Source organism: Nicotiana sylvestris, chromosome 3, assembly GCF_000393655.2.
Source record: "Nicotiana sylvestris chromosome 3, ASM39365v2, whole genome shotgun sequence".
Taxonomy (NCBI): domain Eukaryota; kingdom Viridiplantae; phylum Streptophyta; class Magnoliopsida; order Solanales; family Solanaceae; genus Nicotiana; species Nicotiana sylvestris.
Genome location: NC_091059.1, coordinates 109,382,359 through 109,398,958, shown reverse-complemented (window position 1 = coordinate 109,398,958; position 16,600 = coordinate 109,382,359). Strand labels below are relative to the sequence as shown.

Sequence of the window (16,600 nt, the reverse complement as noted above, 5' to 3'; positions counted from 1 at the left end):
ATCCAAAAAGTAACCGTAAAATTATTTTTGTGTGACCTACATATTACGGGTTCGAAGTCGTGGAAACAACAAATAATACGATATGCTGTCTATATCACACCTCTAATAGTGCGATTCTTCCCAAACTTTGCATAAATACGAGATACGTTATGCACAAATTTCATATTCTTATTGTCAAGATGAACTGAACCAGCCAACTTAATGCCACGTCTGATTTTTGGTCCAATTGGATTAGACTTGTAGAATACTAACGGTAGAAAGAGCCTGGATACCCAAGTTGCTGAGATTTTATATTAGTAGGAGTGCTATCTACTTGCGTGATTATAATTGTGACAACCCAACACGAAATTCACACGCTTTATAACTCTTTTTCAGTTCAACTACAAACAGTCTTATTCCTCCCAATTTTGCTGGTTTGATACAGCTATTCTCCTTCCAACCAATCTCCTCTGCTTCCCTCCTTTTACAATTACTCTTGCATTATTCTTTTAGCTTAAGATCTCCCAAGACTTAGAAGAAGGTTCATATCTCAAGGTAATATATCTGAATTAATTATATTTTACATCAAAGATGTGATCGTTTTGCTCAATTATAATAAACTTTTACAAAGGGAGCCTCGGCGTAGCTGGTAAAGTTGCTGCCATGTGACCAAGGTTACGGGTTCGAGCCGTGGAAACAGTCTCTTGCAAAAATGCCGGATAGGACTGCGTACAATAGACCGACCCTTCCCGAACCCCCGCATAGCGGGAGCTTAGTGCACCAGACTATTTTTTTATAACAAACTTTTAGTTAAGGGGTAGTTTTTGTTTTGCCAATTCAGTAATGGGTAATCATTGATTTTGTGTATTGATCAGGTCAAAGAAGAAGATGGGTCGTCATCATCATCATCATAATGAAGGAAATAGACCATATGATGATCCATTCTTGGCATGTTGTTGTTGTCCTTGTTTTGTAGTTTCTTCTACTTTCTCTGTGTTAAAGAGGTGCCTCTTTGTAGTATGTTTCCCTGTTTTGCAGTGCTTTGGATTGGATGAACACAGACATCAACATCATCACCACAGACATTTCTGACAACCCCAATTTAAAGGAAAACACTGATTTTTGAGTCTAGAATTCATAGTTCTGATTTGATTTGCTCATTTGAAATATACACACATTCATTAATGTTGTTTCAAGTTTCAACTTAGTTGTTGGGTAGTATTTTACCTTGTATTCTGCTAGTCTACTTTGACTTATTACCTTGTTTGTTTTACCTTGAAACCAAAAGGGATTTGCTGCCACAAATTATTAATCACAAGGTTCCAAAAATTTATTCTGTTTTATTGGGACTTGGTTGAGGTTTGTTGACTCCTATTAGTATATAGTCAAGGTGCATAGTTAGACATACCCAACCAGCTCATGTATATTCATGTTGCTTTTCTTCTTTTTGCACTTTAACGCTCCCTCTGTCCCAAAATATGTCATACTTTTTTTTAGTTTGTTCAAGAGAATAATACATCTCTATACTTAGAAATAATTTAACTTAGAATTTTTTATTTTATTTTTAATGAGATTATTTATAACTACACACATGTCTATGCTTATTTGGACCACTAGTTTCAAAAGGAGTTAAGAAAAATTTTATTTTGTACCTCACAACTATATGGGTGCCAAAAATTTGTGGACCCATATGTGTAAGATATGAATCCACAAACATGTGAGATAAAAAGAGGTCTCACACAATTAGTGTCGGTTGTGTGAGGCACAAAATAAAATCACTTGAGGGAGTTAATGTAACTGAAAGGTTAAATAATAGTCTTATGTTATCTCTTCACATTTGTTGGGATCGAAATAACATGGTGCATGCAAAACTAACAATACAAAGTTTGGTGGACGATAAATCAGATGACAAAAGAAAAATATACTAAACTAAGCATAATAGTTTATAATGGTTTGATCAATTGATCTACATATGATAAAACTAATACTATAAAAGAAGAAAAACTATCGAAAGAAAAATCTCCCCCTAAACAAAACTCTTTAATGACTACATTGTGGATATTTTTTTTTTATGCTCTTGTGAGAAGTAGATATCCTTAATTTATAGAAGTGCAAAACTTGTCTTCCAAAAAAAGAATAAGACATATTGAGGAGATTTAATCATTTTAAAAGTCTTTTTCCATTCCATCAAGAAAGAGAATTCTAATACATTAGAAATTTAAGGGCAAAATCCTAACCATGACTGTACCTGGGTTCAGGAAAAAATGTTTGAATCAACACATATTGTCCTTTCTCTGTCAGCAATATATATCCAGTTACAGTTTTAGCTGTCAAACCATATGTTAAGTGTCATGACCAAGTCTACAAAATAGAAACATAGTTTCATGGATCTGTACTACCAACTACATAGGCCTCAATCAACCATACTTAGTTGTCCACACGACCATTTATACATTTGTTTTTTTTTTTTTTGTGCTAATGATAATATTCAGAATAGCTTGGGCGCACCTCAACTAATTCACTTGATGTCTACCATCTTTTACCAATATAAACATCCGATAACTCTATTCATCAAAGCTTTGACGAATTTGAAAAATTAACCTAGTGTCGCCTTTGATAGGATTCAAACCTTAGTTCTCATACTTGTCACTCCAACTCTTTGGAGACTAGACCACCCCCTTGGAGTGTAGGGGCTAATACACCTCCTTGTCAGGAATGTGAGGGTAATGACAAAAACCCCATAATTTGTGCCCAGCTGGTAATTGGTAAGTTAGATAACCAAAGGAACCTAACTGATAAGATGCCATGTAAACAACAGGCCAGCCATCTTCCAAGTGTTTTTTGCCATCTGATTCTCAGAGTTAAGCTAATAAATATCCTGTATAGACGCAAGGCAGAACAAGCATTCCATCTTTTCTTTATTATATTTCTTTTTTTATTTTATAAGAAGGGGAACTTTGGAGCATCGGTAAAGTTGTCTCCATGTGACGTATAGATCACGGGTTCCGGCGGTGGAATCAGCCACTAATACTTCCATCAGGGTAGGGTTCCTACATCACACCCTTGGGGTGTACCCCTTTCCGGACCTGCGTGAACGCAAGATGTTTCGAGCACTGGGCTGCCCTTAATCTCTTTTTATTATAAGGTAATGTAGTATCTTTTCTTAATTATATCTCGGCTATCCACTTTGTGGTTCTCTTAATCCGCCTACTGCACCATCTAAGAGAATGATTAGATACTACAACTACGCCAAACCACTTTAGTTCGTAGAGCAAATGGTGAGAATAGAAGAAGGCTCTTGTATCTTTGGAACATAAAATAGTGGCAATGTCCCAGAAGAGAATTAGATAATGAAAGAGGAAATATTTGGCATCATTTTTTGTTGATAAAATAATACTAGTATATTTTGGCAAGAAAAGTGTGTTTACAAGAAGTATACATAAAGAAGGTTGAATATCAAACTCCATCAAATCAAAAGCCTTGATACGTGACTTGGAACTGTTTATGGAAACTTGATCATTGGTTTTTATATAAAGCAGCACTTCAGTATATAATCAAGAACTTTTAGCATATCCTTGTTTCATCATCTGTCACATTAGTTTTAAAAATGCTCAAAAGATTAGTTTCCATCAAGGAGATGAAATGAGGTGTCTGATTTACTGGTTGAATTTATTATACAAATATTTTGACAACATATTTCGAGAGTAAGTTCATTATTGTAAGAACACTTCCAACTAAATTTGACACGAAACCTTCATCGAAACTAGCAAACAATGTCCAACTCCATGCCCAACTTAGAAATGAAAAAGCAACTTATGTTGCCATGTAGCATGAATGAGCATTTTGCAAATTGAACAGATAGATACTTTCTCCAATGGGACTTCAATATCTAATTTGCTTTCGGATTTAGCAAACATTCCTCCCCTAAACCATTGTAGATAACTTGCACTCCACAAACCTCATTTTCGAAAATGCAGGCATCACATAATTATATCGAAATAAAGTAGCTTGCAGCTTCAGCTTGTATAGATATTTACTCTTTATTCTTTACACCCAAAAAAGAAAAAATTAGTCCCCCAGTTGCCAATTGATGCATATTGTTGAGTGGATGCTCATTTAAAACTACTTTGACTTGGCACAAACTTTAATGAAGAAAGAAAAACTTTTAAAATGTGTAGTCTTAAATGAGCTATAGGATTTGTGTGGCTATTAAAACTTATGACCTGCCATAGCATTTGCGTGACTACAAATGCTTTCCATTAAGGAAATATAGGAATGTCGCAATCTTTTTAAAACGGAATAATAGGGAAATAATGTCAATATTTTTAAACGGAGGAGTCTTGGTTAAGAAAGCGAATCTCAACTATGTATACTCTCATTTCTACAAATGACTAGTGGAAAATGGCCTGCGCTGACCCCGGACCCAAACCTAATAAAAGTATATAGTATTATTTTATGAAAGAAATAAAGAACTTTTCACATAGAGTAACCTATACTATGATTAATTTTTGGAGTTGTGATGTATCAATTTCGAGTACTCAATCTGATGATTTGTTATTTGAAATATACATGTGCAAGTCCACAGTTATTAGCCCTGAAAGCGCCCTGATGCATGAAGTTCTTTATCATTCTTCTATATCACCTAGAAAATTACCAGAATTTAAAAAAGAATGTGATAAGTTGAAGCATCACTATGTTGTTGTCATCTTTTACAAATTAGTAAACCAAACGCTGAAGTTACAAGAAGAAAAAACTGGCAACAGAGATAGCTTTGACCCAAGTAGGATAGATTCCATAATATTTCACTCTGCAGAAGATCAATCTAGGATTATCACCAGTTTCTCAATTATTACCAGAGAGCACGCCGAAGAAAGAAATTGGCAGCATCAACAATAAACAATATGTATCCATGTCAAGGAACTTCTAATAATATAGCAAGAACAAAAGCAGAAATTGGAAACCTTAATAAGTTGCATGGCGAAGATTTTCACCAAAGCTCTGATAACATGTAGGAAAATAGACACAATTGGACCTAACTCAATTCCAAAAGCTAGTCATGAGATGAGGATTGCCCAAAAACCATATACGGAAACAACACACACCCTCAATCAATATGAGACATTCTAAGTAATATAGGCTATCACTCAAAATCATAATTTGCTAAAATCAAACATATGTAGGGGTTCTACCATTTTGATGATCGTGATTTATAGATTTCCCACAAAAAGGCAAATTACCTAGTGTTCTAATAAGAAAATGATCAACTTTTGTTGGCTACACAAACATCCTTTAGCTATCCCTCAAAATCATAGTTTGCTAAAATCAAACACATGTAGGAGTTCTACCGTTTATGATGGCACCAAGTTTTGGTTGGATAGCATCATAACAACTCCAGCCTTCCCATGTCACCCAATTTGATAGCACATTTTAGAGAATTTTGTAGAACATAAAAAAAAATATACATTACATTCTTAAGTTCCACCAACTCTCCTCTTGTTTGCCTCACAGAAAACAATGGAAAACAAGTGAAGCCAAAAGGTACTTATGATGGTTAATTTGGTTTACTGATGCTAACTCCAAATCCTTTCAGACCATGCTAATATTCTTCTGAAGAAAAGAATTTATTTTTGTTGTATCAATATTTTATTGATATTTATTCTTTCATCTACAACATCCATTTACCACTCCAACTACATAAATACACCACAGACATATCTATTTAACACAATGGAGTTTCATCCTAATAATGCATCATAACTTGGAAGGATAGCAGAACGAAGAAAAAATTCAAACCAAAAGGAGATCACATTTACTGCTAACTCTTTCTGCAACCATTATTTACATCAGCTACAGCACCAATATGCTTTACCAACTAATAAAAATATAAATGTACATGCCAATCAGTAATGGCAAGTGGCAAAGTTATTTGGTATTTACAAAAAGTAGCAGAATGTCATTTGTGTTACCTGTCATACACAAATTGGTGGCCTTCAAAACACGCATGTATATGACATTGGAAGATGCATATAACACCCTGCAAGCAAAGCAAATGAAAGATCGATGACAATACTTTTTTTCTTCAAGAAAATAAGTTCATCAATCAACTACATGAATGTATTAAAACCACAAGTTAGCGGCATTTCCTCATTGAACTATACAAGTAGTTCATATTGAAAAACATGTTGCATAATCCCCGTCAGTTACTCCATAACAATACAAGAGTAATAACAAAGTAAAACAGAAATTTCAAAACCTAATTCAAGCATACAAATAGTTTAGAATACTTCTACTGACGAAGTAGTACTGCAGTATAAGCAACTCTTTCTTAGGCATACAGAATGCAACAGCTATGTAATATAGCTTAAGGACTTAGAGAAGTCTTTTTCAAGCGTAAACAATGGAACATTACTGACAGTTGATAAAAGATGGTACACTTGAAATATATCCAGCATTGATTTGTCAACATCACTAACACAGTAAAGTTTGTTAATCAGTAGGCAAATTCGACGGGTGCTCAATAACAGAGACAATAAGAAGAGAAGCTGAAGCATCACTCTCTGTCATAGAATCTAAAGACTGTCCCTCCTGTCAAATCTTAACCGGCTTTTCTTCTTTCATTCTCTATGAAAAAAAACCTGGGGAAGAAGCCGAGGAGGGGGGAGGGGATTGTATGCTCAAATATTGTAGTTGAGGAATGACATCAACCTGGTCTATCTGTCTTTTCTTTTTGTGTTGCTGGACAAGGGTGTTCTTTTACGGGGAAGAGGATGAATGCGAGCGGGTAAGAGTTTATCAAGGAATATGGAATGGAATACAATAAGCGATTTTTTTTAAAAAAAATTAAAATTTTTGAGTTGCTTGTTTTGTAACTGGTAGTCGAAAGTGTTGTAACTGTTTCTTTTACAGAGAAGAGGATAAATCTGAGCATCCATAATATAAACTGATTAGATTTAAACAATGAAAAATAATAGCATGAAGAAATATTTTGGTTGACAGGGGACGGAAGATTCACTCTCGCTATTGGAGGATTTGGTGAATGAATTATTTTCTTATTTACTAATTCCTACCATGGTGCGATTCAATAATGATCTTACTAAATAGTCTCTGGTTGTGCTCTTTTATTCCCCCATTATTGTGGTATAGAAGTGCTAATTCAAATTTACAATAATGGTACCTATTCAACAAAATTTCATGACTATGTTAATTGAAAAGCCTACACATTAGAATTGTATGTTCTCTGTTGTTACAAACAAACATGATTTTGGATATTGGGGCAGTTTGAAGTCTGAATTAGTTTTCTCGTAAGTCATATATGATCAAGTTGGATACTAACACACACACAAAAAAAAAAAAAGAGCTGAAGCAACTCATCATTCGATTGTACTAAGAAGAATATGTCTAGAAACGAAATAATATTCCCAATGCAAAAGCTAAGATGGTTTGGGCTGGTAAGACGTTGTAAAATGGAAAAAAGTCGATCCATGCCACAAAAGAAATATGATTAGCTTTGAACTATGCAATCGTTTTGTATGTAAACATTGCCAAGGAGAATCATTCCAATAGCATATTGTGCTTGATGATCATAGTGACTTCTTGTGTGGATTGTGGAATAGGTTTTTATACATGAGAAGTCAGCCAAACAAAACCAGATTCTTCTGATATCTCAAAACAGAATACAACTACTGTTAATGCACTATCTGTTCTGCTGTCATGTCAAATTCAATAAAGTATATAATGTCAGTGAGTTAGGATAAACTTTTTATATATTCAAGTTATAATTCAAGAATATACCAATCAGGGAAAAAGTAGTAGCTCAAGAAAGGAGGATACATTACACAGGTTGCATAAAATATAGGTAATATAAAAGCTCCGAATGATAAGATGCGTGTAGTTCATAATGTAGAAACTTGACAGGTAATTTAGAAGAAACAAGATGAGGAGAAAGAGTACAGTTTACCTGAACTCTGGCATGTATCATATAAATAACCTAGAGTTCATGGACATCAGTTATCAATTACTTTTGTTTTATTGGTACTTCATCTGGAAGTTATTTTATTTGGATAAAAATATTTTTGCTTAAGGAGTAAACAAATTCGCAAAAGAATTGAACGCAGACATGTATTCTTTGATCAAGTTTGCACTAAATTTTATTTGTTTATTTCAGCTCATTTTGCCCATTTTAAAACATCCGTTTACTCACATATCAGAATATTTTTGACTGTGTCTATAGAGCATACTGAATGCGCATAATTGGATAACAAAGTTTCTCTTATTGCCACTAACAACATACCTTTACAGAGATTATTTCACAGATTTCTGTAGCTGTCATAATAAGAAATTTCTCTCCTAATTGGCCTGATAATGCTGCAGCACCTGATCCACTGTCATAAGTAATTAAATCTCAAAGCGGTCCCCGATATGCAATTCATTATATGTTATTTGATTTCCGTAAATCCAATTAGAGAAGTAAATTTTTTTTTTTTCATTTGAAGATGTTAAGTGAACATATTTTGACAACTTGGACTCCAAGCCGTGATACCTGGGTGTCAACGTTGCGTGTTAATTGCAGCTCTTAGAATATGGGAACAAAATTGCACTAGGGATTTGGTTCTGGTAATCTTGGATCCCGGTATTTACAGGTTCATGTGGTTTCAAGTCAGCTTGTATACTATAAATGTACGTGTTGCCCCATTGATCTTATTTATCTAACAAATATTTAAATGCCGTATTAAAAAAATTGTCCAAAGGAAAATTTAGAAGTTCTTTGGGTGTGTTTGGTATAACGAAAAATGTTTTCTGTGGAAAATGCTTTCCAAGAAAATGTTTTTTTGGAAAACAAGTAGTAATCTTATTCATTTTCCGGTGTTTGGTACGCAATTAAGGAAAATGACTTCTCAAGAGTATTCATAAATAATTTAGATATAATAAACATGAAGCCATAAACTTTCAAACCAACAACCTTTCAAACCCACATTTTTTATAAACTTTTGAACCGCTAAACTTTCGAAACCGCGGAATTTCGAACCCGTAAACTTTATAATTTCTAAACCCGTAAACTTCCAAACACATAAGCTTCCGAATCCGAACTCATAACTTTGGAACTTGTAAAATTTTGAATCTTTAAACCGATAAATAAAAAAACTAAAACTGAAAAATATATTAAAAAAAAAATTTCCGGAGAGGGGGGGGCAGTTCGGGGGTGTGGTGGTGCAGAAAAACGAAAAAATAGAAATTTTAAATTGCAAAAAAAAATAATTTTTTTGCGGGGGAGGGGGGAGGGGAGTGGGGGTAGAGAGGTAGTAGGGTGGGTGGTAACGGAAAAATTGAAATTTGAAAAAAAAAATCTTTTTTAGAGAGAGGGGGTGTGGTGGGTTGGTGAGGGTGAGGAAGGTTGAGTTGGAGTTTTGAAAAATGTTTTCCCTTCTCTAGATAAGGAAAACATTTTTCTCCAATTGGAAGAAAATAAGTTCATAAGGAAAATGTTTTCCAAAAAATTTAAGCCAACCAAACATGGAAAAATTGAAAAATATTTTCCGGAAAATGTTTTCCTTCGTACCAAACACACCCTTTTAGTATATTAAGAACACCATAATGCTAAGCTAGATGTATCACCAACCTGCATTCCTTCTGTATCGCTAATGCCAACTCCAATGTCCGCTTTTTGGATCATCCCAACATCACTTGCACTATCACCAATTGCTAATGTGGTTTTTCCAGTTTCCTCCTTTACAAATCTAGTAACCTGAGATACAAATTGATACAAAATAAATGAAAATATGACCAATTTCATGGATGAATTGTTGGGCTAGAACTGAAATGGCCTATGGGATTTCACATATCTTACAAAGGCCTTCTACTTAAGAGAGACTCGGCAGCAAATAACAGATGCACAGTCGACTGCTAACTTCAAAAATTGATACTTCATATCATACTCCAAAGCATATGTTAGAGTTTTCCCATAGATAATCAAGCAAATGCAACATGTGGGTCCTTTTCAAGCTTGATCATTTGAGAAGCATTTGTGATTTGTATCAAAATGTTTTCCTTTATAGCCTGATCACTGAAAGATAGGAATTGAGACGGCCATGAATAATTTTAATAAATAAATAAATAAAAGAGACGGACATGAATAGTAATACAAGTAACAACTTAATAAACTTGTTTTATAATGACCAACCCGTTCAGAGCTTCGTTCCACCGAGTCTGCATTCATAGTCGCTACGCATATTTGTCTCATCCCTTGCCGAAGTAGACTACATGCATACCATACATAAACGGAAAAAGGAATTGAATTTTACCAGCTCAAATCCAATAACTAAACAAGTAAGAAAGAGATGGCAGACGATATATCTCTGAGTGGGAGACAGACCCTATGTTGATGGCTGTTTCCATCTTGTCACCTGTCAGAACCCGGATCTTGAGACCAGCTTGGGCAAGCTTATCTATACACTGAGGAACCTGATGAAAAGGTATAGATGTGAAATAGCAAAAAAACGATTACTATATCAGAGAAGATATACTTCAGATTCTTGAGGAGCATAAAGTACATACTCCCTTCTGTAGTTTATCCTCCACAGCTGTAATACCAACAAGGATCAAATCCTTTTCCATCATATCAGATAGACGTTCAAGCATGATATCTCTATCACCATCGATTGAAGCTTTTGCTTTAGTAAACTCTTCATTCCATGCAGAGTACTCTTTCTTATCCAGCTTTTTGTAGGCAAGCATGAGAATACGCAACCCTGCTTCCCCATAATCATTTAAATGCTTTGTGGTAGGTTCCTCAAATCTCCTTCCATTCTTTGCTAATCTATCATAGTTGATGCTGCATAATCCCAAATAAAAAAAACAGCATATCATCTAAAATTTTACATCAGAAAGGTCACCATACTCCCCATCTATGATAAACAATTAGCCAAGCCAAGGTGATAATAAGAACTTAAAATTTCTTTCTTTATGCATTCAACAATCACAAAACTTAACAGAGCCCTATCTATGTCTCATCAACAAAGAGGCCGTCTAGGAAATAAAAATTTCGGGAACAAAAACTATTAAAAGGAATGAACTTCACCAGATACAAGGGAGAGGGCAGGGAGGCAGTAATAATTAGAAAAACCAGCTGGAATTTACAGGCCCGTTAAGAGCATCTTTTATAGCACTATAGCCTCATCAATAACCTACTTCACTGGATAACGAATTAGATACGAAATAGAGACTAAATTTAAAAAATGTCAAAAAAGAACCTGTCTGCTCCTTTACACAAGAGAAGAATCTGGCCCCGCGCATCCCGAATAATAACAGACATTCTCTTCCGCTTGCTGGTGAAGTCCAGTACATTGAGAACTTTGAATTCCCTAAACATAGCAGATCAAGAGTAAGTTGGTATTATACTACAAGGTAATGTAATTCTTGAAACAACTGGCAATAATTGAGGCTGAATCACCTTTCATTTGGCTCTTCAAAAGAAGGATATCTCTCCCGTATAAAAATACTTGATTGAGTTCTTTTACGGAACTCAGAGCCAAATTCCCTAGCTGCAATAAGGAATGTTGCTTCATCAGGAGACTCTGCTTCATAATTGTAGCTGCCAGTCTCCTCATTTAACTCGGGAATCACAGTATGACAAAGTGAAAGTATCCTAAAAAATACCAAGACGACATCTGCATTTGGCTCCTTTATCTAATTCCTCTTCATAAGTCGGCTATCCTCAAAGCTGAACCCTTTTATTGCAGGCCTGATCTCATTGTTAGGAGTGACAACCATCTCTAGTTCAATTATAATGACAGTCTCTGTGAAATTTCATCTTACCCACCAAGGTCCTCTGCCATCTGCTTTGCAGGTGCAAGTTCTACATTACTGGCTCGTGTTCCATATGCAGTACCAGCAATGGAGCATTTTAGGACGTCCATTTGGTTGCATGTCAAAGTACCAGTTTTATCCTGAGGGGATGGTATCAACCTGCCCCAACTCCTCATTTAAGTTTGATGTCCGTGCTTGAGCAGGAGTTCCTGTCTTCTCAGCGTACATATTACGTAATATCCTGGTTCATGAACAATGCCTGTAGGACCTTCGCTACTTCAATAGAAACATAGAGGGAATAGGAATTAAATAACCATATAATATTTGTGCAGTGATACAACTCGACCTGTCTGGATCAGTTGTATGACTGTTCTTGTCCTTAGGCTGCATATACCACCAGTTTGGCATGCCGAACGTTTTTTTACGGCAAAACCGATGGAACTGATAAATGATATCTTGTCCAAACTCATGTACAGCTATACAGAAGAGCCATAGCAATATCTGTATGCATGTGGACTGTATTTATATTGTTTATTTTTTGTGAGTTCGAAGGAAGTTGATCTTTGTCTAGTGCGATATAGACAGCTATAAATTTAAATTAATTTCTAGTGGTAGGGGTATATCTTCCTTCCTAAAGCAATGTAATTTCCTGCTATTCTTCTTACTTTCAGCGATTTGTATGGTGCTTTATCTTATAATCATGTTAACTCATGTTCATGACTGACTTAAAAGGGTCCTGGCTAATAACGATCAAGGATGATTTACTCTTTAATAAAAGATTCATTCATTGTAAACACGTAAACTTTACCCAGTATTTTCACTAATTTAACTTCTTTTTTTATCATTAAGACTACAAGGACCCAAAAGGAGCCTAAAATTGGAATAAGAAAAATAGAGAAAAACATTGTAAAATGTCTAGAAGAGCTTTTCAAAAACTCTTCATGAAATCCATAAGCAAAAGCTTTTAGATCTATTGGTTTCTGGAAATCAAACCAAAACCCTTTCCTAAACCTTTGCAGTCCATCAAGGCGCACACACAAATTTACAGGAGCTAGAGTACTGACCTATCAGCAAGCGGGCAGAGAGACAATAACATGGATAGCAGAAAAGCAGAGACCAAAGCAAAACAGAGCATATTCCAAAATTTATTGGGGGGTCACAGCTAAGCAGCCCGGTAAACTGTCTGATAAAAACCTGAGGGTAAAGATCAAATTAGCAGAAACAAGGACAGCAAAAGTGAACTGGCTTCAAGGGTTAACGGTTAACGCCAGAAGTACGTTACACATGCCCATCAAAGTGCCGCTGTTGCAGAGCTACACATCGCCAAAAGCGGGTTTAGCTTCCACATCTGTAACCAAAGAGAGGTGCGTGCCAATAGGACAGAGATTGGGAGAATTCAGCAGAAGGTTTTAGCGTCGCAGCGGCTGTGTAAAATATGACAAAAACACCAAATTACCCCCAGAGTTGATGCAATATCAATAGCCCAACAAGACAGGACTTTACCGTAATTTCCGGAATTAGGACGACGAAGAGGCCCTTAACTGTCGCTTCTAAATAGTAGGAAATCAGTTCTGCACTCCAAGCGGTGGTTCTTTGGCATATAAAAATCTCCATTTACTGCTCCCTGTCATCCTCAATTTTATTGCCAATACCATGGAACATGACATCTTATTAACTATTCTTTGTTTTTGATTACTTCTGTCAACTAGTACTAATTGCAGTTGTCTTTGGGAGCAAATTTTTCTCTCAGTTGAGCAAATGTATTGACATTATCAATACTTATTTTACTAGAAATGAGAAAAACAAAGAGTTGAATTAGTTAAAAGAAATTCCAGATTCACTCTTTTATCTGGTATATTTATTCACCAAACCACAGAGCAACATTGAATGCAGCAGAAATTTCCACATCTAATATGTAGAAGAACCCCCGCGTGCTGATACTTGACTGCCTCAAAAAATGAGCAGGTAAAAACAGGTTCAGAAGAGTTACCCCAAGAACAACTAATATTAGCCATGTATATGCAATACACATAGCAGAAAGATAAAGAAGTAATAACTCAGAGCTTTATCAGATGACAATATCACAAATAATCCAGAGCTCCAAAAGAAATTTGGAGAAAAGCCCAAAAAATGGAATTTGTCATGTATTATATTCGAATCAATGGGAATGTTCCCATAAGCGAGAAGCACACCGTGACCTTGTAGAAAGTTTGTGAAAGAGAATACAGCCACAGTAAACTTTCAAAGCAATACTTTGATAACCAAGTAACAGTTTTGGATCCTTCTGAAAGATAAAGTCAGGTTACATCTGTATTACCTCGACATACTCGAAGATAGCTGAACTGCCAGAGACATACTCGGTCAATATGTCAAATTGCTCTAGCCACCTTTCATTCTACCTCATTTTTACAGAGCATACTCCTTATCTCAAACAATTCCTATAAATCTTTCGACAAAGCAATGCCAAAGTGCTTTTTCTCTTATTGCTTTCATCATCAATTTATACCATCTGGCCTGGATCTTCATCATCACTATCCAATAAGTAGTCCCCCTCCTCATCCTCGCTATCCAATAAGGAGTCCTCTGTATCATATTTGTCATCACCTGGTTGATCTAATCTTGCTCGAAGCCAGTCTTCCTCATCCAGCTCCTCAACATCTTCATCTTCATCCTCCTCCCCTTCAGAGAAAGCCGAAATCCTCGTGCTAGAAAGCTCTAACTTCTCAACAATATCATCCATCAAAGTTCCTACACTAGTACCCTCCCCACTTATCCCACCATCAAACTCACTCACAGAAAACCGCGCATTACTCCTACCCCAAGACTCCCTCCTCCTCTCAAGCTTTAACACTAAATCCTTCTCCTTTATCTCCCCATTCTCTACCCCATTCCAAGGAATCCATAGATCAGCATGCCTCCCCAATGCCCTGTCCATATCCCCAACTACCACAGTTCCCAAATTTGCTTCCTTAGCTCTACTCAACATATCACAAAAATCTGAATCATCAGAAACCAAAAACAACCAATCAATCCCTCTAGTCATTGAATGCTGCATTTGCTTTTTCAATGCCCAATCTGCAGCCTGTGGCTTATCCGCCACGGTCTTTACAAAAACCCCAGCTCTCCTCAACTCAGCTGCTAAACCATACCCCACTTTAGGTGTTATCAAACTCCTAGCAGCCTCTATATACTTGTAATTACCATCAACATGCCTCTCTTTAAACTTCTGCCTTTTTTTCCCTTTAAGTGACCTCATACGAGAGAGCTTTTTTTGCCTTTCTCTCTCATGTAACTGCTTAAAATGCTTCTTTAAATCCAAGTTGGTCTTACATTTTCGGCCACAAACAGAACAAATGTAAGGTTCAGATGGGGTTACAGCACCTTTACGTTCGAGAACATCAAGATGGCGCCTTTCGCGCCTTTGTTCAACAACCCACTGAGGAAGATGGATGAAAGCATGGCGATTGGCATATGCAGACATATCAACCACTTCACCAAAGGATTGTGCTACTTTTTTCAAACACATGGCTGCTTCGTACGGCGGGCCTCGTGGCGGTTTGTTGTCTAAGTCCCACAAGATTACGACTTTTTTGGGTTTTGCAGTGTATAGTCCTTCTTTGGTTCGTTCCATGTCGATTTCTTGACCAGCTGCACAGGAATTTATGTGGTGCCATTTGATGGGGGCAATTGGGGAATTGGGTTTGAAGGAGAAAGTGAGATTTTGGTGTTTGGTGGGAAGCGGGGTTGGGAAGAAAGAAGAGGTTTTGAGATGAATGGAACTGAAGATGGTTGTACTCATCAGCATTTTTATTGTGTGGACATCACTGGTTAGGAGGGGGAGAAACAAGGTTTATTGGTAAAGGCTTTGAGAGGACACTTCAATCGCATCATAATCCAACTACAAAATGTACCTTTTCGCCTTATTAAGATTAAGATTAAGATTAAGGTATTTGAATTTGGATACACATTTGAATATTAAGATATGTATTAAAATTTGAATACAAAATGATAAAATTTATCATTTGAATATATAAATTTATCTTTATTTGAAAATTAATAAACATAAAATTCAAATAAAATACTAATTAATCTAATAATCCATCAATAAAATATATAATTTTTAAAATATGATAGTTGCTGATGGTGATGACTAACGCTAGTGTTTGTGAATGCCGACTAGAAGTGGTGGTTGGTGGTAGATTTGGTCGATGGTGGTGGTTTAGCGTAGTAGCTAATGGTGATTGGTAGTTGTGACAATTATGATTGAGTATGGTGGTGGTGGTGGTAGTTGTGATTGAGGAAGGTGATAGTGGGTGTTGGTAGTTTATAATGATGGACAGCGCCGGCTATGGTTGTTGATGATGATGGAGTGGTTAGTTGTGATAGTTGAGGTGGATGAGTGTTGGTTGTGGTTGAGAATGATGGTGGTGGGAGTGGTGGGGATGGTGGTAGTCGATTATGGTGACAGCTATGATTGAGGATGATGATGGTGGTGCTGATAGTGGTTGGTGGCATGATGGTAGTTGATAATGGTAGGCAGTGACGGCAGTTAATAATGAATATTGATGATAGCATCTTAATGAAATTAAGTTTCTGTTATAGATCTTAATCGTATATACCTATTCAGACTCATTAAGTGGTTGTGAAGTTAAAAAACAAACACTTTTAATGATTGAGATCTAAATAATTAAGATCCAGATTTTAAAAACAAATGCACTTAATGTCTGAGATCTGAATAATTAAGATTCAGACCTTCATTAAGTGTAAACAAATAAGACATTGAGGTCGTTCAGGAGTGTTTTGGTAAATTTTATATTTT

At 35.9% G+C, this 16,600-nt stretch overlaps 1 protein-coding gene, 1 long non-coding RNA gene and 1 pseudogene across 2 annotated transcripts; 1 reads left to right on the top strand and 2 right to left on the bottom strand.

Annotated features, from left to right (window-relative positions):
• The first annotated feature begins 342 nt into the window (after positions 1-342).
• On the top strand, positions 343-1,322 carry LOC104221365 (uncharacterized). Its single transcript, XR_709706.2, has 2 exons — positions 343-534; positions 855-1,322. It is a non-coding gene; the product is annotated as an uncharacterized lncRNA (long non-coding RNA).
• Positions 1,323-4,655: 3,333 nt separating this feature from the next.
• On the bottom strand, positions 4,656-14,234 carry LOC104221367 (probable phospholipid-transporting ATPase 4; annotated as a pseudogene).
• On the bottom strand, positions 13,910-15,643 carry LOC104221366 (uncharacterized). Its single transcript, XM_070170930.1, has one exon. It carries the CDS (start codon positions 15,584-15,586, stop codon positions 14,282-14,284), a length of 1,305 nt encoding a protein of 434 aa, XP_070027031.1. The 5' UTR covers positions 15,587-15,643; the 3' UTR covers positions 13,910-14,281.
• Between the last annotated feature and the right edge of the window lie 957 nt (positions 15,644-16,600).